General features: G+C 41.1%; 1 protein-coding gene across 1 annotated transcript in view; it reads left to right on the forward strand.

Annotated features, from left to right (window-relative positions):
* The window catches only part of LOC135080516 (uncharacterized), a 39,872-nt gene that overhangs the window by 13,459 nt on the left and 3,755 nt on the right, over positions 1-22,658 (forward strand). Inside the window, exons 15-44 of the mRNA XM_063975158.1 lie at positions 215-310; positions 614-846; positions 1,132-1,342; positions 1,510-1,608; positions 2,198-2,427; positions 2,674-2,890; positions 3,070-3,162; positions 3,289-3,515; positions 3,727-3,934; positions 4,053-4,148; positions 4,407-4,636; positions 4,990-5,203; positions 5,625-5,714; positions 6,015-6,244; positions 6,527-6,743; positions 6,978-7,082; positions 9,165-9,397; positions 10,324-10,528; positions 10,899-10,994; positions 11,582-11,808; positions 12,411-12,624; positions 13,197-13,292; positions 13,775-14,010; positions 16,297-16,501; positions 16,928-17,023; positions 17,432-17,664; positions 18,269-18,470; positions 19,117-19,215; positions 19,540-19,766; positions 21,494-21,701. Coding sequence (XP_063831228.1) covers positions 215-310; positions 614-846; positions 1,132-1,342; positions 1,510-1,608; positions 2,198-2,427; positions 2,674-2,890; positions 3,070-3,162; positions 3,289-3,515; positions 3,727-3,934; positions 4,053-4,148; positions 4,407-4,636; positions 4,990-5,203; positions 5,625-5,714; positions 6,015-6,244; positions 6,527-6,743; positions 6,978-7,082; positions 9,165-9,397; positions 10,324-10,528; positions 10,899-10,994; positions 11,582-11,808; positions 12,411-12,624; positions 13,197-13,292; positions 13,775-14,010; positions 16,297-16,501; positions 16,928-17,023; positions 17,432-17,664; positions 18,269-18,470; positions 19,117-19,215; positions 19,540-19,766; positions 21,494-21,701 — 5,373 coding nt within the window. The remainder of the gene's footprint in view (positions 1-214; positions 311-613; positions 847-1,131; positions 1,343-1,509; positions 1,609-2,197; positions 2,428-2,673; positions 2,891-3,069; positions 3,163-3,288; positions 3,516-3,726; positions 3,935-4,052; positions 4,149-4,406; positions 4,637-4,989; positions 5,204-5,624; positions 5,715-6,014; positions 6,245-6,526; positions 6,744-6,977; positions 7,083-9,164; positions 9,398-10,323; positions 10,529-10,898; positions 10,995-11,581; positions 11,809-12,410; positions 12,625-13,196; positions 13,293-13,774; positions 14,011-16,296; positions 16,502-16,927; positions 17,024-17,431; positions 17,665-18,268; positions 18,471-19,116; positions 19,216-19,539; positions 19,767-21,493; positions 21,702-22,658) is intronic.

Consider the following 22,658-nt stretch of genomic DNA (forward strand, 5'->3'; position numbering starts at 1 on the left):
ATCAAATTATTCTCCAAATTCAAATTCTTCATTAGTATGTGCCTCTATGTATCGGGGCAGTTAGACACGTTTCAATATAGCTTGGGCTACCACAAATTCAGGACAATCGGACAAATACTTTTCTATAGAAACAACTATTTTTTGTGGTGCCTTTAATTTTTTTTTTATTGGAATAAAATAGACCTCCTTTAATTTTTTTTTTTTCAAATTTCAGCTCCAGATCCTGCAGAACTATGGATCCTAGACACCGACTATGACACATATTCAATAGTATACTCCTGCTCGAACATCGATGAAGAGACGAGACGAGGTAAGATTTAATAATGAAAAACAGTGTTCAAACCAAAAGTATGCATATGTCACCGTAAAATTGTGAATTCCGTCAGATTATAATCTGACGTAGTTAAATTACAATCTAACCTAACCTAACCCACTGTTAGTTTACAATCTAACGCGTTATATTATAAACTGACAGAGTTCATAATTTCACGTTGACATAATATAAACTTTATGATTCAGACACATTCACTCATTTGTAACTTACCAAAAAATCATTGTGTCTGTTGTGATTGTTTTTGCGCCAAGAGGCGTTGACATTTTGTCGTTCATTCAGTGTGGAGTTGGAAGATGAGCCGCACGAGGACTCTGTCTCAAGCTGCCGTGGAAGCCATCGACGAAGTGGTTAACAGCGTGCAGGTCCTGAACAACCGCTACTACCAGATTGTCAACAACTCTGATGCGGCCTGCTTCTACTACCCAGTACCTGACTTCAGCTCCAACGGGGTCACCTTCAGGGGGCAGTGCGATGACACCATCGAAGTTATGCAAAACTTCAGTGTTGCCGACGTAAGAATATCAATTGCACTTACTTACTTGAATAAAACTGAGACATAATGAAGGCCTTGAATTGAATACCTACTCTTATAATTGAAAAATAGTCCCTTTTTCATACACCCAAAATAAACTAACATAACATACCTTTCGCTTTCCGCCTTAGGCAGTCTGATTTTTCAAGTTATTTATAATTTACTTACATTAGTATATGGAATCCACGAGAAGAATAGTTTCCGAGATAGTTTCACCTGAATGTTTTACTATTCAAACAACTTGAACAATATTTTTTCTGTTCAGTACTTAGGCACATGGCGCAACATCGAGCTATACCCTGCGGCGTTCCAAGGCGGTTCCTGCAACACTGCCCAGTATTCCCTTGGTGATGAAGTCGTTAATGTCCTGAACTCCCAAGTGGTCAACCAGACCTTGGACTCCATCAACGGATTCGCCGTCGTGGCGTCTACCGACGGGAGCGCCAAGTTGCAAGTCACCTTCCCCAATGTTAATGGTAAAATACCCTTTTCATTCATGTTAGAATACTGCAATATTACACTTGTGTTAGATTTGGTCAGATATTAATTTACAACTTTACACAGAGCGTTTTGATTTAACTAATTTAATTTATGTTACATCGTACTTTTTCATTTTTACCATACCATATTCTTTTAATTTCAGGTATGACTGTTGCCACTCCACTGTGGATCCTGTCAACAGATTATTTTACTTACTCACTAGCCTACACATGTGTGAACATTAACGACGACTACAGGCAAGGTAAGCATGCAATCAGAATCCACCCGCTTGATCGTTCGGAGACCCTATTTTATTAAAGCCCGTGACTTCGTACCCGTGGATCCCGTTTTACACCCTTAGGAGTGAACTTTCGCAATATCCTGTCTTAGTGAGCACCTACGTTCTAAAAGGAACCCCCATGTAAAATTTGAGACTCGCACTTGTAGTTTCTGAGATGAAAGCTAAGGCATCCTCATACAATTGTTTAGAATTCCGGTAATCAGAATTCTAATTATCTAGGTAACTACTACTAACACACAGAAAGTGTGCTAAATGAGACTAATATTAAATGAAAAGCAAACAAACAAACTAAAACAAACTACTACAGACAACTAGCAACTTCAATACAATGCTCACACACTACATACAGCTATGCCTAGTGCAGAAGTTGTGGTTTTTTACAGCCTAAAAAATGATATTATATTTATGAACAGCTATTTATTTAAATGACTATTGCGGTTCAAAAACCCGATTATTACTACATAAGACTGATTGTAGGCTTAGTAGTTGCAATAGCAGAAGAACCCGTATGAAACATGATAAACTAAATCCTTTGCTTCCTTCAATACAGTTTGGAGCTGGAAGCTCAGCAGAACAAGGGAATTGCCCGCTGCCGCTGCAACAATCATTGCAAACGTCATGAGTGATATCGAAGTCCTGGACCAGCAGTACTTCCGTACCCCTGGCCACGATGCCGAAGCCTGCTTCTACTATCCCGAACATGTTCCTGGAGAGCCCGTGAGGTTCCCGGGACAGTGCAGCGACGACATACCAGTTGAACAAAACTTCAACTTGACCATGGTAAGGATTTACTCCATATTAAAAGTCTACAAGTGATAAGACACACTTAATGCTTACAGTATAAACCGTTTACCATATCGATCAAGTGACTCTGAAGTTTGTGAAAGCGAAATTTTTATCACGCTATCTGTAACGTTATAAACTGGTAAGAAATGTGCTCCACATTATGATGATAATGTCTCGATGCTCTAAAACTCGTCTTCATCTTCAGTTAAGGATACCAGCTCTAATTTAAACGTTTTGCAGTTCGAAGGAATCTGGCACGAAATCCAGGCGTACCCCAAAAGGCAACAACAAGGGAACTGCGTGAACCACCAGTACAGCGCTGGCGATGGCAACTTTCTGGACCTCGTATCCCTGAACGTCATCAACCAGACTTTGGGTATCACCAACGGCACTTTAACCTTCAACTCCACCGACAACAGCGCGAAGATGACCATCACCATCGAAACTGAAGGCGAATGTAAGTTATACTAATTAGAATTCTTATTAGCCATCATCAACATCACGCCATGTAGTTCCTCCACTACACCAAGACATTCGTGGCACTGTTATAATAACGTTTTTATTCATAACCTAATCTAGAGTGATAGTGAAGTACTGTCACTATTACGTATTTTAACGTTATAATATTTTTTTCAGTTATACAGATTCCCTTCTGGATCGTGGACACCGATTACGATGACTATGCTTTGGCTTATGCTTGCGAAAACGACGGCGAGGATTACAGATATGGTAAATATAAATGCTTGGATAGTTTTGCTATATAAATGAACTAAAAATGGAGTTCAAGTTAAAAAAATAATCTAATTTTGACCTTACGTGTGATGACATTTTAAATATTGGAACCTGTGATTGCAGTGTACAGTTGGAAGTTGAGTCGAACCAAAGAGTTGTCCGCAAACGCCAACGCTGCTATCGACAGCGCGATTGCAAACGTCGATGTGCTAGACCAGCAGTACTATGAGGACATTGACCAATCCGACAATGCCTGCTTCTTCTTACCCGAGCTACTTCCCGGAGAAGAGGTCGTCTTCCCAGGACAGTGCGAGAACATAACTGTAGTACAGGACTTTAATGCTACAGCTGTAAGTGCCTCATATTCTTAGTCATTTTTAGTAATGTAGTTTTTCAGAATCTACAAATATTTGCCATGATAGCTTAGCATATAAATAAAAAACGATGAAACGATGCACAATCTCCCCATAGGATAAAAGCTATGCTATCTTGTCTGCCGCTGCTACGTGGAATCAGCTATAAAATACCTTACTTTCTTCTAATCGATTAAAATTATTCCAGTACATCGGCCGTTGGTTCCTCATTGAGTCTTACCCATCGGTCCACCAAAGCGGCACGTGTAATGACGCAACTTACACTCCTGGCGATAATGACGTCATCGGCGTGAGGAACACGCAAGTGGTCAACCAGGCCCTGGGCAGCATCAGTGGAACTGCTGTAGTTGCTTCGGATGATGGCTCCGGAAAACTTCTGGTCACGTTCCCTAGTAGTGAGTATTTTACTGCGGTTTATATTAATTTCAATGCTATGCGTCTGATCCTTAGGTGAACGTTATGATTAAAGATATCAGTTTCGTTACTAAAATTTCTCTTCTTTCCCATTTTTAGGTCCTACACCAAGTGACTTATGGATCCTCGACACGGATTATACATCTTATTCGTTGGTTTACTCGTGTCGCAACTTAAACGCTGATCAACGAGCAGGTAAAGAAACTAAGAACTCATTACGGTACACAGTACACACATTAGTAAAGTTAATGTGGTCAGTATTTGCTGCACCAAGCAATTTTTTTTATTATTGACAATACGTACCAACATATTTAAAATAACAGATGATTATCTTGCATTATGTTGTAGCAGATTCAATAATACACAAAATTGTTTAGATACTAATAAATCCTTAAATCCTCTAAAAGGCATTTACTGAAATTAAATAATTTCAATTTTGATTTACCTTTTTAGTCTGGAGCTGGAAACTGAGTAAGACAGGTAGCCTCACAGAGAATGCGAACAACGCAATCAACCAAGTGATTGACACCGTCAACGTCCTCGACCAACGCTACTATTACCAAGTCGACCGCTCCGAAGAAGCGTGCTTCTACTTCCCTGAACCTGATTTTACTAGACCAGTCCGCTTCAGAGGCAGATGCGACCAAAACATTGCTGTCGTTCAGAACTTCGATGCTGCTAGGGTAGGTTTTGTGAAAAAAACATCATCATCATCTATTTAGTTTCCAATGCACGAGGACGACCCTCTCTAATTTACTAAAAGCTCCTCACACCTGGCCAGTCGGGTTGGGGAGGCATTATCATTTTAATACTTACAATTGCCACGGATTTATGAAGTTTGAGCAATCAGACTCAGCACTGATCTTAATAACCTACCTACCGCATCATCTTCTCTTGCTTGTGAAATAACACGTTCTGGAACGAAACTTGCTTGCACTCCATCTTAATTTGATAGCTAAAAGGAATTGCATATTATACCATAAACCTTATCTGCCCTAACGACAGTTTAACATTTTACCCATCTATTTGTGTATAGTACTTGGGTGTATGGCACAACATCGAATGGTACCCCTCGAGCTTCCAAGAGGGTACCTGCAACAACGCCGAGTACACGTTAGGGGACAACGGCGTCATCGTGTTCAACACTCAAGTGATCAACCAGACCCTGGACACGATCACAGGTCTAGCTGTGCCCGTTCCCTCTGAGAACGGGTCCGCCATACTGGAGGTGACCTTCCCTGGAGCTCCTGGTAAGATTATCTGCTTTCCTGGTGTGTTGTTGTTCTCCCTACATCGGTCATAAACCTTCTGGACAAGTCGATGGACTCATGTCAGACGCCTGTCATGACTCATGACTCTTAAAGTCAGATAACTGACTGTCAAAACTATAGATGACCCACGCTGAACTGTCCCACCAAACTCAATGACAGGGGGGCGCTACCATCGTTCAACTATATGGTTTCCAACATGGCAAAAATCGGAACCAGCGATCCGGTATTGACGGTGGCGCCCCGCTGTCAATGTCATGGATAGGACAGTTCAGTATTTTGGAACTAGGTATATCTGGAATTTATTACCACATGTGTCATTTCATTAATATCTTCTATTCGCTTTTTAATTGATTACTGTTGCTAGTTGGTCCACCATTTTACACTTCTATTTCTCTTGCAGGTGTAACTCCATACTGGGTGCTCGCCACAGATTATGATAGTTACTCCTTGGTATACACTTGTGTTGAAGAGGATGAAGAATACAAGAACGGTATGTTGGCAGTACTTGGATTCTATCTGTTTGTGTCGCTTTCACGCCTAAACCACTGAAGCTGAACCAATTTTGATGAAATACATAGAGATAGTTTGAGTCCCGGGAAAGCACATAGGATAGGTTTTTTCCCGGTTTTTGAAACAGAGACGCATGCGATAACGTTTTTCTGTCACAGACAAAATTCTACGCGGGCGGGAAGCTAGTATTTCATAAACAATCTATAAGAGTACCTAGTATGTACCTCGTGGCAGTACTTGTGGAGGAAGGGGTCCTTTATGATGAATCATCTACTTTCAGTTTGGAGCTGGAAGTTGAGCAGGTCCAGACAGCTGTCTAATGCCTCTGCAGTGGAAATCGACAACGTAGTGAGCCAGGTGCAAGTGCTGGACGACCGGTACTACAGAACCGCGGACCAGAGCCCAGAGGGCTGCTTCTACTATCCCGAGCCTCAGCCTGGCCAGGTCGTGAGGTTCCCCGGAACATGTAGCAACGACATCCCGGTTGTACCGAACTTCAATATGACATTGGTAAGTATTTGTTATTTGTGGAATGTACAAAGTATTGATTAATTAACAAGGGCGCAGCACCAATGTCTTTCCTTGGATAGCTAGATCAACATTTGATTTAGGCGATACCCAAAGTCGTCTTTAACAAATCGAATTTCATGCAGTTTTTGTTCTTGTTTATCATATAAATATAATTAAAATCGTTGAGGATTTTCCGTACGAATATGACATTGTGTCCGTAGCTGTTTTACATTTAAGCCTTGTCACGTCACTTTCCTGATGGTATGTTTAACTCATTCACAGTTCGAAGGCATCTGGCACGAAATCCAGGCTTACCCCAAGGAGCAGCAGCAGGGCCAATGCGTCCGCCACGAGTACAGCTCTGGTGCCGGCAATACCCTGGACCTGATCTCCTCGTCTGTCAGCGACCTTGCTCTTGGACAAACAGCAGGAGTTCTGAGCTTTACATCCACCGACGGTAGCGCTAGGTTGAGCATAACCATCAACTCCAATGGCACAGGTATAACTTTTCTCGTTGAATTATGGCCGCTTTCACATATTAGGGCGTGAGAAGCGCCACAGCAGCGCGGCAGTGCTGCAGTGGCGTTTTTATAATGTGAACATAGTATGAAATTATCGGCAGCGCGTCTGTCGCGCGTTTGTCGCGCTGCTAAAGTCGCCTAAATGTGAAAGCACTAAGAACTCAGTTTAATTAGTTTAAAAGATTTATTTACATTTCATGACCATGTTTTAGACATAACCATTCCCTTCTGGATTGTGGACACGGATTACGCGAACTACGCCCTCGCGTACGCTTGCGTGGACGAAGAAACCGTCAACGACATGGACTACAGGAGAGGTATGTTTTTTTCAATGTGATAATAATATAATTTTATAGAGATTTTGAAAAAAATATGTTTATGATTAGCATTTTAGAGGTTTTCATAAATTTATTGAAGCAGTAAAAACTTTAGCTGTAACTAGCGGCCGCCCGCGACTTCGTACGCGTGGATCCCGTTTTACCCCCTTCATCTATCTTACGCGGTTTAGATTTTTTCATACAAATGTTTTTTTCCGCTAACTCCCGTTCCCGTGGGAATTTTGCAATATCCTGTTGTAACTAAGCTTTAAGTTTACTAAGGTACCTGCATGCCAAATTTTAAGCGTCTAACTTAAGCGGTTTAGATTTTTCATACAAATGTTTCTTCCCGCTAACTCCCGTTCCCGTGGGAATTTTGCAATATCCTGTTGTAACTAAGCTTTAAATTTACTAAGATACCTGCATGCCAAATTTCAAGCGTCTAACTTAAGCGGTTTAGATTTTTCATACAAGAGGATTTTCCCGTTAATTCCCGTTCCCGTGGGAATTCCTAAGTACCTATGCTATAAGCTGCCCAAGAGTACGAAAAATAATTGTACCAAGTTTCGTTAAAATCCGTCCAGTAGTTTTTGTTTCCATAAGGAACATACAGGCAGACAAAAATTTTACTGATTGCATTTTTGGCATCAGTATCGATCACTAATCACCCCCTGATAGTTATTTTGAAAATATATTTCATGTACAGAATTGACCTCTCGCTCTCTACAGATTTATTATAAGTACCTATAGATGAGTCATTTTTTCATCGCACAGTCAGCGTCAAATCAGTGGCGGCGTAGCATGGGTTGGCACCCGGGTGCGTCAAATATGTAGTTCGTGACACCCAAAGTGGCCAAAAAGTTGACAAATTGTGACAAAGACGTGTTGCGGACTTTTTGGCTACATTTGGTGTCACGAACTATTTGACGCTGACTGTACGCAAATGATGAAAATATTACCATTATATGTATAACCCATATTATCATATTTTAGACGCAATTATCAACAATCATTTATCTAACGTAGCGTAACGTAACGAAGGACGTCCACCCACAAGGAAGGCGCTGGATGCAGGCCGCCACCAACTGGCCATTGTGGCAATCATTGGGGGAGGCCTATGTTCAGCAGTTGACGTCCTATGGCTGAAAATGATGATGATGATTTATCTAACTGAAAACCTACACTAAAAAGTAGAATAATAATTACTAATTACCTACTTATTTATTAGGACGAATTATTAATATTTATGTAGGTATACCATGATTGATACTTCTGGAGTCGGTGCCAAGATTATGAAACATGTAAAGTTTGCCTGCACCGACTCCAAAAGTATCAATCATGGTATACCTACATAAATATTAATAATTCGTCCTAATAAATAAGTAGGTAATTAGTAATTATTATTCTACTTTTTAGTGTAGGTTTTTTGGAGTCGGTTTTATTTTTTTTATAAAATCTAACTTATTTCTTGCTTTTTAGTTAACTAATTATTACCTTGATGTTACCACTGAAGGTAGGCAGTACATTGAGACCATAATATTCTTAATGTATATTATAAAAAAGTTCATCCCCAATTTTCCACCCTTGGGGGTGAAATATTTTCTTCAAATTCGCATGAAACCACCCTTTTGATAATACCTATTCAACAAAAAAATAATCGTTCAAATTGGTTCATAATCGGCGGAGATATTGCGTATAAAAAAGTTCATCCCCAATTTTCCGCCCTTGGGAGTGAAATATTTTCTTCAAATTCGCATGAAACCACCCTTTTGATAATACCTATTCAACAAAAAAGTAATCGTTCTAATTGGGTTATAATCGGCGGAGATATTGCGTATAAAAAAGTTCATCCCCAATTTTCCACCCTTGGGGGTTGTTTTTTTTATTATTAAATTTAAATGGGACCACCCTTGAGGTATTACCTATACGCTGAAAAAAGATTTGTTCAAATCGGTTCATAATTGGCGGAGTTATCGCGTAACAAACATAGAAAAAAAAAAAAAACATACGGGTCGAATTGAGAACCTCCTCCTTTTTTTGAAGTCGGTTGAAAATAGATCTAAACGACCATTATCCTTGCAGTGTTCAGCTGGAAACTTAGCAGAAGCAGGGACGGCCTGTCTACCGCCTCTGCCGCGAGCATCGACGCAGCCATTGCCTCCATCGATGTTTTGGAGAACAAGTACTACGAGGTCATCGACCAGTCGGCCCAGGCGTGCTTCTTCATGCCTGACCTTCAGCCTGGAGAACCCGTCGTCTTCCCCGGACAATGCGACCCTGATATACCAGTTGTGCAAAACTTCAACGCCGCCGCGGTAAGAATCACTCTGATAGATGACCTAAGCTGACTTGTCCCACCAAACTCATTGACAGAGGCCCCTCTGTCGTTAACGTCGTTCAACTGTATAGTTTCCAACATGGCAAAATTCGGAATCAGCGATCCGGTATTGACGGTGGCGCCCCGCTGTCAATGTCACGTGTAGGACAGTTCAATCTGTTCAATATAGGGTCTATAAGCTTCATTTCTTCGTGGAAATCCTTGGGGGAGGCCTTTGTCCAGCAGTCTTTCGGCTGAAACGAACGAACGAATAAGCTTCATTGGCCTATGATCACGCCGGTGATGGCGATCTGCACGCGTTGATGTGGTTCAAGCTTTACTCGACATGTACCGACATTAATAACTATGCCTTAACGCTTGTTAATAATCAGACACTCAATATTAGCATTCATACAGAAAAGTTAGATAACGTAAGTAGTACCTCGTACGTTGTGGTACCTTGCAGATAACTCAAATGACTCAGATGACAAAAACCCCATAGAAATGTTCTGGGATATGATACATTTGATATTGAATCTGATGATACCAGTTATAGGCATCAGACAATATATGTATAAAAACAATACATAAAATATTTACAACGCCAGGAGCTTCTTGGTAACTTCCACGCCACATTTTAACATTATCGATTGAGCAGATTGAGCTGTTAGAATTTATTATGTTACTTTGTAAACAAAATGAGTGACATTCACCACACATGATACCAATTTGTTATTTCTGTAGCTCTCATTAGGACACTTATGCCCGTTTTCACCATCAATCCCAACACAAATATAACAACAAAATTCCTGTTGCGTTACCATAGGGGTCAGTTAAAAATTAGGAATTGATGGTGAAAACAGGCATTAGTCATTTCAAGCCTTTCTCGAAACCTGAGTCTTAAGCTGGGCCATCATCTTTTAGTATCTGGGTCGCTGGCGAGCCATCGAGGTCTATCACACGGAGTTCCAAACCGGGGAATGCAGCGAAGCGAACTACGCCCTCAACACTAACGGCAACGTCGACGTCATTAACACCCAAGTCATCAACGAGACTCTATTCACCATGAATGGGGTCGCAGTTGCGGCTACGGACGGCACTGGGAAATTGGAAGTCACTTTCCCTACCAGTAAGTCTTTGACTTCTTTAGCATTTGCAATTTTAGCCTGTAATGTCAACTTGCAAAATGTACAATTTCGCCTGTATTCACCAAGTCTCACAGTGCGCGTGGACGCACTGGGTGACACACGAACCAATCACGGAGTTCTATTCTGACAGAGGGGCACAAGCAGCTATCTGTCCATTTGTGTATCTCTTTCATTATGTACCTATGTCTTGCCTGCTTGTATTTCTTTCTTTCGAATAAAATCCTATTCTATTCTATTCAATGCTGTGCGTTCGATTTGCTGCTTCACTTAAGCAAGTATCGTTTGTGAATACGAGCATTACGTCTGTTTATTGGGTTGATATCAGAGGAAATAATTATGTTTCCTTTGCAGGTTCTACACCATCGCCGTACTGGATCCTAGATACAGACTACTTATCCTATGCCTTGGTCTACAGCTGTGTTAATATTGACGCAGAACAAAGAAGAGGTAATCATAAGAATAAGCTAAGGCCCGCTACTAAGGCTGACATCACACGGACTGCACCACAACAACCGCACGCAGTCGCTATATTCAACTGCATGCAGTTGTCTGCTGACTTTCTCAAAGAGACAAGGAGTTGATATTGGCTTCACTCGACTGCAGCCGACCGCGTGCAGTTGAACGTACATTATTAGTTGAACTGCATGCAGTTAAATATATCGACCGCGCGCGGTAGCTGCGATGCAGTCCGTGTGATGTCAGCCTAAGGCCCGATTCGACCAAACTTTTATCCGAGAATAACTCCTGGTATAACTGGCACATTGACAGTTTCAGTATGGGAAATATGTTAAAACTGACGATTTGTTCTGAGATTAATATTTACTCTTGTTTGGTCAAATCCACCCTAAGAGCGGCAATACACGGACCGCTTGAAGCAGTCAGGGTCGACAGCTTCAAGCTGTCGACTGCACAGTGAACTGCAGAGTTCTATGGACGAACATACACAAACCGCTCGAGCAGTTGCAACTGATCAAGCGGTCGGTGTATTGCCGGCCTTAGTTTTTCATTTTACTGAGGGAAACTTATCATTGCAGTGTGGGCTTGGAAACTCGCCCGAGAGAGGTCTCTGTCGGCTAACGCGGTCGCTGCTATCAACCAAGTCATGGACACCGTGAACGTCCTAGATGATCGCTACTTCATGAGTGTCGAGCAAAACGACGAAGCATGCTTCTACTACCCAGAGGCCGACGGTAGTGCTGTCGTCTTCAGGGGACAGTGTGATGACAATGTCACTGTCGTCTCCAACTTCAATGCTACCTTGGTACTACACTTAATTTTTAACACGCACTTCATTTTTACACTTCATTTTATTAGGGTCGTCGTGTATGTAACTATGTAATGGAATCTAAGAATCTGAATTACACGCACTTCTAATTCTTATATCATCATGAAACTTGGCAATTATATGTAGATTAGATGACAATACAATATTATGGTACCATCGAGCTGGTATGATGATGGGACTGGAAGGTGGCCATTGGAACTCCTAAACGAAATGGCGGAATCGCATCAAGTTTGGGTTCGTTGGATTTTTCTTTTCGAGCACATTAGTGCTAGATGATGTCCAGGGTCCTGATGATGAAGTCGAGAGGTGTCCATAGGAACTCCTAAACGAAACGGCGGAAATTTGGCCTTTTAGTGCAGTAATTAAAGCGTGTTTTAGTCTTTTCAACTATTAATTTATTTAATAAATAAGTAATACCTCAGTCATCCTTCGATCCTCGTCGAAGTTGAACTATTGTGACGAACCCATTTCTAACATCATCTACCCATAATATTTGGCGTTGGCTTGAGATATTGGCACCTGGTAAATTCGAGAGAGTCGTGCTCCTGCAGCTACAATAACATTCTTCTCCATTCCAGTACCAAGGCATATGGTATGACATCCAGAGCTACCCAGCTAACTTCCAGACGGGTACTTGCAACACAGCCACGTACACCCCTAACGGAGGAGTGTTAGAGGTTCTGAACACGCAGGTCGTTGATCAGGAGCTAGCCAGCGTGTCGGCCACAGCCGTTCCTGCCTACACTGACGGCTCAGGCAAGCTCGTCGTGTCCTTCCCTGCTGGATCTGGCCGTAAGTGTAATTGTAAATTCATTAAGGATAGGTAGATATATGGATATAAAGTAAGGTTTATTTGCAAAACACATTGACACACTAAGCAAAAAGTAAGAGTAATAAACACAACAGTAGCAAGAAAAATAGTACATTACAAGGAACAAAAAAAGAAAATCCTGCGCTAAGGTGTAAGTGTGCCGCAGCGATGCAAAAAAGCAGAGAGGTCAGTGTAGATACTGCTCTAAAAATGAGCAGAACACTGATTTTCAGCTCTTGCTTGAAAAAAAAGGAAGACGTATGAGAATGGTGGAGAATAAGGTATGGCTGCTATAGTTCGCATTGAATAATAGTAGATGATATCCCACCACTTCCTTGGAGTTTCAGAAATTGGCAATTTATCTCACGCGAACTTTAAGAGAATCTGAAGGAACATTGCACTATTTTGTTCCATTTGTCTACTCTTACACGTTCACGAACACTTAATTGTTGATACAACTCAAAATCTTGCTACCTACAAGAATGAAAAATGCCCAGCACTAGGCAAAAGTCTACAAATACATAAATAATGCATTTATATATTTTTGTTTCAGAAACAAGAGATGTGCCATACTGGATCCTGGATACTGATTACACCAGCTATTCCCTCGTGTACTCTTGTACAAATGTTAATGAAGAAACACGTCGTGGTAAGAATCTTTTTTTTATCTTCTTACCCAACCCTGGAGATATAGGTTAAATACTCCATTTTCCAGTTCTATGGCTGAAAATGATGATGATGGTAAATTAGATGATCATCATCATCATTTTCAGCCATAGAACGTCCACTGCTGAATATAGGTCTCCCCGAATGATTTCCACAATGGCCGCTTGGTGGAGACCTATGTTCATCAGCAGTGGACGTTCTATGGCTGAAAATACGATGCTTTCCGGTACGATGCCTCCACTCCAGAACCTTGCTGCCCCATCGGCCGTCAGTTCTGCGTACTATGTGCCCTGCCCATTACCACTGCAGCTTGCTAATCCGTTGAGCTATGTCTGCGACTTTAGTTCGTTTACAGATCTCATTTCTGATTCGATCTCGTAAAGAAACACCGAGCATAGCCCTCTCCATAGCACGCTGTGCAACTGATGATGATTGAATCGTATTTAAACACAAATACAATTTCAGTGACCAGCTGGAAATTAAGTAGGAGCCAATCGCTGTCTACCGAATCGGATACCGCAATCAACGCTGCGATGGCCGAGGTGCAAGTCCTCCGCCAACAGTACTACCTACAGAGGAATCACTCGGAGGAGGCCTGCTTCTATTATCCGGACAACTTCGGAGGACCAGTCATCTTCAATGACGGACAGTGCCCGCCTGCCGACCAAGTCAACACCGTGGCCAACTTTAACGCAAACAGCGTAAGTCTACCTACTTACTTAGGCTGAGTTGCACCACCTAACTTTGACCTTAACTATAACGACAACCGGCATTTTTTGTATGGAATTTGACAGATTTTGACGTTTGTCAAAGTTAAAGTAAGATGGTGCAACCCATGCAGCCTTAGAAATTTACACTTAGGTTCGAATAGCATAGTTGGCCGCAAGCGTTGAGGTTACCTAAATTACTTTAGTAACATTTCGAAATTATTTTTAATTTATTTTATAGTCCGTTAATAAATTATTTTTTATTAAACTTAATAGGGTCCTCCTCCGGCTGCTTCGCATAAAACCGCATTTAAAAGCATGATTTTTTTTTAAATTGCAACGTATAGTTAGAACCTAAGGTAAACGGCTACTAGTTCGTGATAGTACGTAAGTTCGTAAGTTTTTTTTTCTAGCTCAAATAATAAGCAAATGGAATATTATTTATTAAAATTCTTCATTACTTCAAAAACTCTATTATTTAAGCTATCTAAAAAACCAAGTACCAACATTGTGGCTCCAAAAAAGAGAGCAATACGAAGCTTCAAACTCTCAGAGAGCCAAAAACAGCCGTGTGGCGTGCAAAGGTTGCTCTCACCCTAAGGTTAGCGCTCCAACTTCTTAAGCTTATAGAAAGGCGAAGGAACGCCCATTTGAATAAAACTTGTAATAGTGGTTTCATGTGTTCCTTGACAATTGATTTGGCTTAGAAAAAAGTTATAAGAAAACGTAGAATTCCTTTAAAATTGCGATTAATTGACTCACGAAATAGCGTACATATTATTTTTCGGGTGTCCCCTATTTCGTGACACTACCGAATCAAGGATATTATGGATAACATTTTGATGCTTGGTTTTTAAATAATTATTTATGATAATTTAAATGTAAGTTATGAAACAAATAATGCATTTATTTAAGTTTCTCATGACCTAAATTCGGTATATGTTTCATTCACTAGAATTTATATGACACGAGTTTGAAGTTCACATAAATGACCAATTTTAAGATAAATTAGCATAAGTACTACCAGTGCAATTTTGGTTTTAATTCGATTTGTTTTATTTATCTTTGTTTATTTGTGTAATATATGGGATAGATAATAGTTAATTGACACAATTTGACAAAAATCCATGAATTTTGCTTGGGGAATTTGGAATAATCAATATCACGAAACAAGAAACCGTATTAATGTAACTTTTTTCCAAGTTCGTGATATATAAATGTATAGTGTTAGGTACTTTTATGATACATACCATCAAAGAAATCGACATATTTTTTAGTTTTTTTAATATTGACCTACCTAACTAGATAAAAAATTTATTAATTACTTACTTTTTATTATAAATCATTGGCGTATCTGGGGTTATTTTCAGGGGGGGTTACCCTCACTTGAAGCAGCTCCAGTGATGGGATTAGGGGGAAGGGGGGCGCCAGCCGCCCCCCCCCCCCCCTCCACAATTCTAATGGCTTGTATAAATATTTTCACATACTTACTTATCGTCAGAAATAACAAATCAAAATTTCTTGGGTACGAAGGGGGGGGCAGCCCCCCCCTCCACATTTCTAATGGTTATATAAATATTTTCACATATTGTTAGAATTAACAAATCAAAATTTTATACGTAGGTACGTACCTACCTAGCTAGACTCACATTATTTCTCATAAATATTTCGGGTAAGTAATATCGTCAATTTCACACAATTCATTTATTCTAAATGTATTATTTTCGTTTTAAATTTATTAAACCCTTAATCATTATTAAAATGTCCTAACTCGATCCATAAAACCTTATCCCGAAATAGGGGACATGAGTTCACGAACTTGAAATCAGAGCAAAATTTTATCACGAAACAGGATCCAAACAAGAGGTCCACAGAACAATTAATATTAAAAAAAGTTCAAACTATATAACTATAATTTATGTATTAAGTTACTGTCAAAAGACCAAAGTTTAGCATACAAAAGCTTTCATACTGATATCATGCTTGGTTATTTTTAAATAAAATGTTAAAGTCCTAAGTGCCTTAATATACCGAAGTAGGGGGCACTTACCTTATTTCGTGAAATTACAAGCATATTAATTGCTTACTTTGGGGCTAGATAGCACTGTGTGAAATTGTCGAAAGATATTTACTATTTACTATTACCCTTTTGAAGGAAGAGCAGTCGCTCGGCAAACGAAAGATCTTGTGTTCGACTTCCACTTTAGCAAATCGATTACCTGTTTCATTTTTTTTAGATGCTCTTTAGCAAAAAAATAAAAACTATTTTCAATTTCACAGTTCGCGGGAACTTGGCACGAAGTGGAGCGATTCCCGTCTGAGCTTCAAACAGGCGCGTGCGCAGCCAGCCAGTTCGACATCGGCACCGGCGGCACGTCAACCTTGACACATACCATTGTGTTCAACGAGAGCCAGCTGACCATGACAGGCAGCGCGACGGCCAACGCTAACGGAGTCATCGCTGTCACGATTAACAACGCAGAAGGTACTTCTTGCTGACCTCTTGATATTTCACTGGAACCCTTGAAACTTCGAACTCCTCGTATTAATCAGAAGAACAATCTCGTTGCGGGTCCAATAACAGTTTAACTTTCCCCCGGGACAAACTTGATCTTCACTGGTTCAGTTTTTATTGGCGGTCAAGCTGTAGCTCTTGGCTACACAGGAGTTGCAGCGGCGGGCACGAGAGATGGGAATAGTCCCGTAGCCCTTGAAACTTGAACGCGTAGAAGTCTAGTAGACTAAGTTCCAACAAACCGTTAATACTTGAATATCAATGAATTAAGTATCCTATAGCTTATAAATGATCATCGTCTATCGTTCTTCTTCTCCCCTAATTAATTACCTATAATTTATCAAACCCAAAAAATTACAAAATCGCCTTGTAAATGGAATGTAAAATCTTTCACAGTGAACATCAACAACAACTTGTACGTCATCGCTACCGACTACTCCGAGTATGCCTTGCTGTATGCATGCAGGACCCTTAGCAATACATCAAGACAAGGTAAGCATTCATTACCTAGTTAGGTACTTTACTACCAGTAAAATTTTCACAAAATTCCGACTCTCAAATCCAGTATACAGCTAATTTCGTGTCGAGAAAACTACAAAGTAGTTCTTGCAACCTGCCTGATCGCATGAAAAACTGTTCTTTTGTTCAGATTTTGACGTTGTTGGCCCTACATCGATTGGTCAGGTACTAAAATACATTTATGACGTTTAAGTACCTACTTAAGTATAGGTATCACCGATCAACGATCCGACGCGTTGTTCTATTTGAGCTTTTGAGTATATTAACGCTCCAAGGTTTGAGCAAAAGAATGAGCCTTAATTTTTTTGCTCAGTCAAGTATTCTTGTGCTATAAGTATCTTGTAATATACTTACTAAGTTCAAAGATTTTTCTTTCTCCAGTGTACAGTTGGAAACTCAGCCGCAACTCCGACGGCCTGTCTGCGTCTGCAGTCGCCACCATCGACGCCATAGTCCGTGAGGAGGTGGACCTCCATCGCAGCTACTATGAGCCCACAGCTCAGGACAACGACGCCTGCTTCTACTACCCAGTGTTCGACACGCTCCCCAATGCCATCCAGTTGCCTGGACCCTGCCCTGACATCCCGGCTGTGGCTAACTTCAACCTTCAAATGGTAAGTTTTCGTTCATCATCTCAGCCATAGGACGTCCACAGCTGAACATAGGACTCCCCCAACGCTTTCCATGTAGCCCGGTTGGTAGCGGCCTGCGTCCAGCGCCGCAGCGTCGGTCCACCTTGTTGGACGTCCCACTTTGCTATGGAGAGGGCTATGCTCGGCTCGGAGGAGATCCGTAAACGAACTAAAGTGTTCGTTGTTTCTACCAACATAGTGACTAGACAAATTTATGGTTTAAAAGACTTCCTCCAATTTTCAAACTTCTTCCAAAAATTTCTACATAGACCAGTGCTGCTCTGCCCGCTCCCAAGTGCTTTTCGCGACCTTTACTAGATAGATTCGTCTGTAGGTACCCCAGATGGCCTACCCACACTACGTTTTCTAGTGTATTGTCGCCACTCGAGAACTTTTCAGTCGCAACAGCCAACATTTATATGACCTAAGCTATGTCCGTGTGTTGCTAACACTGGCGTTAGTGTTGTTTTAAAGGCTGGCCCACTAATACAACGTTTTTCCCCATAATCTCCAAAAGATTTCCATGTTTCCGCGATTGCCGTAGCTTTCAACTCACATCTTTAACTCATCTATTATTTTATTTCAGTACCTCGGCCAATGGTACGAAGTGCAAAGGTACCCGCAACCGAACCAACGGGGAAAATGCAACCGTGCTAGGTACAGTGAGCTGTCAGACACATCTTTCAACGTCTACAACTACCAAGTCATGGACCGACTGCTGAATTCAATCAGCGGATATGCCACAATCTCGTCATCTGACGGCAGCGGAGCCCTTACTGTCAATTTAGGTAAGACTAACGGCCGCCCGCGACTTCGTACGCGTGGATCCGTTTTACCCCCTTCATCTATCTTACGCGGTTTAGATTTTTTCATACAAATGTTTTTTCCCGCTAACTCCCATTCCCGTGGGAATTTTGCAATATCCTGTTGTAACTAAGCTTTAGATTTACTAAGGTACCTGCATGCCAAATTTCAAGCGTCTAACTTAAGCGGTTTAGATTTTTCATACAAAAGGATTTTCCCGCTAATTCCCATTCCCGTAGGAATTCCTAAGTATACTATAACCTGCCCAGGAGTATAAAGAATAATTGTACCAAGTTTCGTTAAAATCCGTCGAGTAGTTTTTGTTTCTATAAGGAACATACAGACAGACAGGCAAAAATTTTACTGATTGCATTTTTGGCATCAGTATCGATCACTAATCACCCCCTGATAGTTATTTTGAAAATATATTTCATGTACAGAATTGACCTCTCTACAGATTTATTATAGGTAAGTATAGATTATTGCTTGTATTGATGGAAACAACCTTCTTCTCTAATCCTCCTCTATAAAAATATTTAGAGAGGCTTATTCATTCCTGACAGGAGCCAATCGCATGGACACTATTTGTCCTTGACGTGAAACCTATGTAAACTTATTTTATCCCAACAGGAGCCAACCGTGTGGGCACCCTCTCCGTCCTCGACACAGACTACTCGAGCTATGCGCTTCTCTACAACTGCCGCAACTTGACCAACGGTGATAGACAAGGTACTTTATTAACTTACAACTAAAATTCCTATCTAAATAGAAAACTTCATAATTTTTAAATAGATCAGAAAAATTGCTTTGTTATAAAGATTTTTTTTTTCTTTCAAACTTTAAAGCCAATTAAAGTAAAATTTAATTTTTAATTCTAATGTTTTCAATAAACACATACTTACCTACATAATTAGATAATGAAAGTGAAGTCAAAACTCAAAATTGAAAACGTCATTATACCTACCTATTTAACGTGGAATTTAATTACCTACCTACTTACAGATCCAAATGCCGAATAGTGTTTTACCCTTTTTCAATATTTATCAAATCTAGTGGCCAGCTGGAAGCTGAGCAGAACCAGAACCCTCAGCGACGCATCGAACGTCGCCATCAACGCGCTCATCGCGACGACACAGGGCCTCAACCAGGACTATTACTTCGACACAGACCAGAGCGAGGAGACCTGCTTCTACGTGCCTTCTGTGGACCTCAACCGCGCGCCGAGGTTCCGCGCGCGGTGTGACAACGTCACTGGCATGGCGAACTTTGATATGCAGAGGGTGAGAGAATTATTATGATATTCGTTCGTTCGTTTCAGCCGAAAGACGTCCTGCTGGACAAAGGCCTCCCCCAACGATTTTCACAAAGACCGGTCCTGCGCCGCCCGCATCCAGGCACCTCCCGCGACCTTCACCAGATTATTACGATATTAGCCGCCTGATATGCTTCTACGTGCCTTCTGTGGACCTCAACCGCGCGCCGCGGTTCCGCGCGCGGTGTGACAACGTCACTGGCATGGCGAACTTTGATATGCAGAGGGTGAGAGAATTATTACGATATTCGTTCGTTCGTTTCAGCCGAAAGACGTCCTGCTGGACAAAGGCCTCCCCCAACGATTTCCACAAAGACCGGTCCTGCGCCGCCCGCATCCAGGCACCTCCCGCGACCTTCACCAGATTATTACGATATTAGCCGCCTGATATATACCTACACGGTCGAGTCAACTGTGCACCTGGCAGCCGTGACGTCACATCGACGCTTTGGTACGGACGGGGCGAACGCGGAGATATATGCGGGTGAGCGGGAGAGAGTCGCATTCCATTTAGGTGCGCAGTTAGCTCGATTGTTGTACTGTGCCACGCGATATTAGCCGGGGCCGTCTGTATTATGCCAGATTGAATTAATGATTGAATCTTATGAGACGGTTAAGTATAAAGTCTAAGAATCAACTGAAAATAGCTAGTGTCTAGTATCCTATCATATTCTATGCACTAAGCATTTGGCGAGTCTGATGTCATAGCAATGCCATTCTTCTTCGTCTCAATCGTCTTGATGAGATGGTCATGAGTTGTGATATCTCACCATCTTTCCCAGTTGATGGTCAACTCAGTGCACTCATGAAGGAAGCCGCCCAAATCAGTATTGATTTGATAAATAAAACATCTCTGTCATTTATGCAAAGTGGTCGTGGTCCCCTCTGGCCACGTGGTCCTGCTGCCTTTATCCTACAAATCAGAATGTCCACTTCGATAGTAAAGTCATCTTCATCGTCATCATTTGTCATCATTTTCAGCCATAGGACGTCCACTGCCTAACACAGGCATCCAATGATTTCCACAATGGTTGGTGGTGGCCTGCATCCAGCGCCTTCCCGCTACTTTATGAGGTCATCTTGGTTTACCTTAAGGCTATGTTCAGATGGCAAAATTTTAACGCGCGTTTTCAAATCGCGCGACTAGACATCGTAGTATTTACATACAACTGATCACATGAGCGCGCGTCGGCGAGCGTTAACGCGGTGCTCAGAGAAAAAGTCTCTAGACGCAGGCGATCAGCTATTTAACGCCCGTTGACTGTCTTAGTAAGTGAGTAGTTAAGTATAGCAGTAAATGTAACCTACTTATTTTGAGTTTGATAATCTTATTTTAAACAGATACCTAAGATAGGTACAGGCAATAAATTTTGGTTAGTTTAGGTATCATTAATTACTTTCGCACACTAACCTTAATTTTATTGAAACCAAACTTGTACGTGTTTAGGCTAAGTTTTTATACAGTACCTAATAAATTTATTCTTATTCTTACTGTTCAGATGAGCGTGCGCTTCCATCGCAATAGCATCTTCCACGTCCATTTTCTAAGCTCTATCGAAACAGACTGACGAGCTCCTCGCAACGCGCGTTAGCGCTTGTCATGTGAACTCTTTATAAATGTAATTCCGCGTTGACCTGCGTTAACGCGCGTTACATGTGAACATAGCCTAAATAAACAATATCTTCACTCCTCAGTACCTGGGCTGGTGGCACGAGATCGAGGCGTACCCAGCAGACGAGGACCGTGGCGAATGCGCGAGCGTCCGCTACGAAGCCGACGGTACCACAGTGAGGTACACCAGCACTGGCGTCTTCGACCTGTTCGGAATGGTCACCACCGGCACTGTCGTGGCGGACTCCGACGGAAGACTGACCACGACATCCTCCAACGGCGTTATCGATGGTCAGTTTGCACTTCTTGCGTGTATTCTTAGAGGTTTTGAGAACATCATCTCGAAATATTAAACAATTTCGTCACCACTATTAAAAAAAAACTATAATTACAGTCAGCGTCAAATAGTTCGTGACACCCAAAGTTGTCACTGATTCCCGCTGACAACCAGCTTGCTTCTCGACATGGCGCTTGCTATGTCGCGAATATACAGGGTGGAAACGATAAGTGATCTCACTCGATTATTTCTAAACTATACAAGATATCCAAAAACTAGTTACTGATCCTGAAAGTGCTTCACGAGCTCTATCCAACGGTACCAATAATAGGTTACAAAATAAACTGGATCTATCTGAAATTCAATGTTTCCAGCCTCCATACATTTAGTAAAACCACATAATATTAAAAACTATACAAGATATCGAAAAACTGGTTACTGATCCTGAAAGTGCTTCACGAGCTCTATCCAACGGTACCAATAATAAGTTATAAAATAAACTTAATCTATCCGAAAATTCAATGTTTCCAACTTCCTTACAATTAGTACTGCCACAGTCATGGCACTCATGTCTTGATAATATTATAGCAAGTAAAGCCTAAAGCCAATGTTTTCCATTAATAATTTTAAATCAGAATGCAATTTACGATTTAATTTCAAGTGTTTATTATTTAAAATGAAAAAAAATAACACTTCTAATATTGAGTGGCTAGCATAGCGGCATACATTTAGTATGGAGGCTAAAAACATTGAATTTATGGATAGATCCAGTTAATTCTGTAACCTATTACTGATATCGTTTGAAAGAGCTCGTGAAGCACTTTCAGGATCAGTAATCAGATTGTCGATATCTTGTGTAGTTTAGAAATAATCGAATGAGATCACTTATCGTTTCCACCCTGTAGATAGCTGAGCGGACGCCACTTCAGCATAGTTTATACTTTAATATTATGTACTGTATTTTTTTTCTA

This window comes from Ostrinia nubilalis, chromosome 18 (assembly GCF_963855985.1).
Source record: "Ostrinia nubilalis chromosome 18, ilOstNubi1.1, whole genome shotgun sequence".
Lineage (NCBI taxonomy): Eukaryota > Metazoa > Arthropoda > Insecta > Lepidoptera > Crambidae > Ostrinia > Ostrinia nubilalis.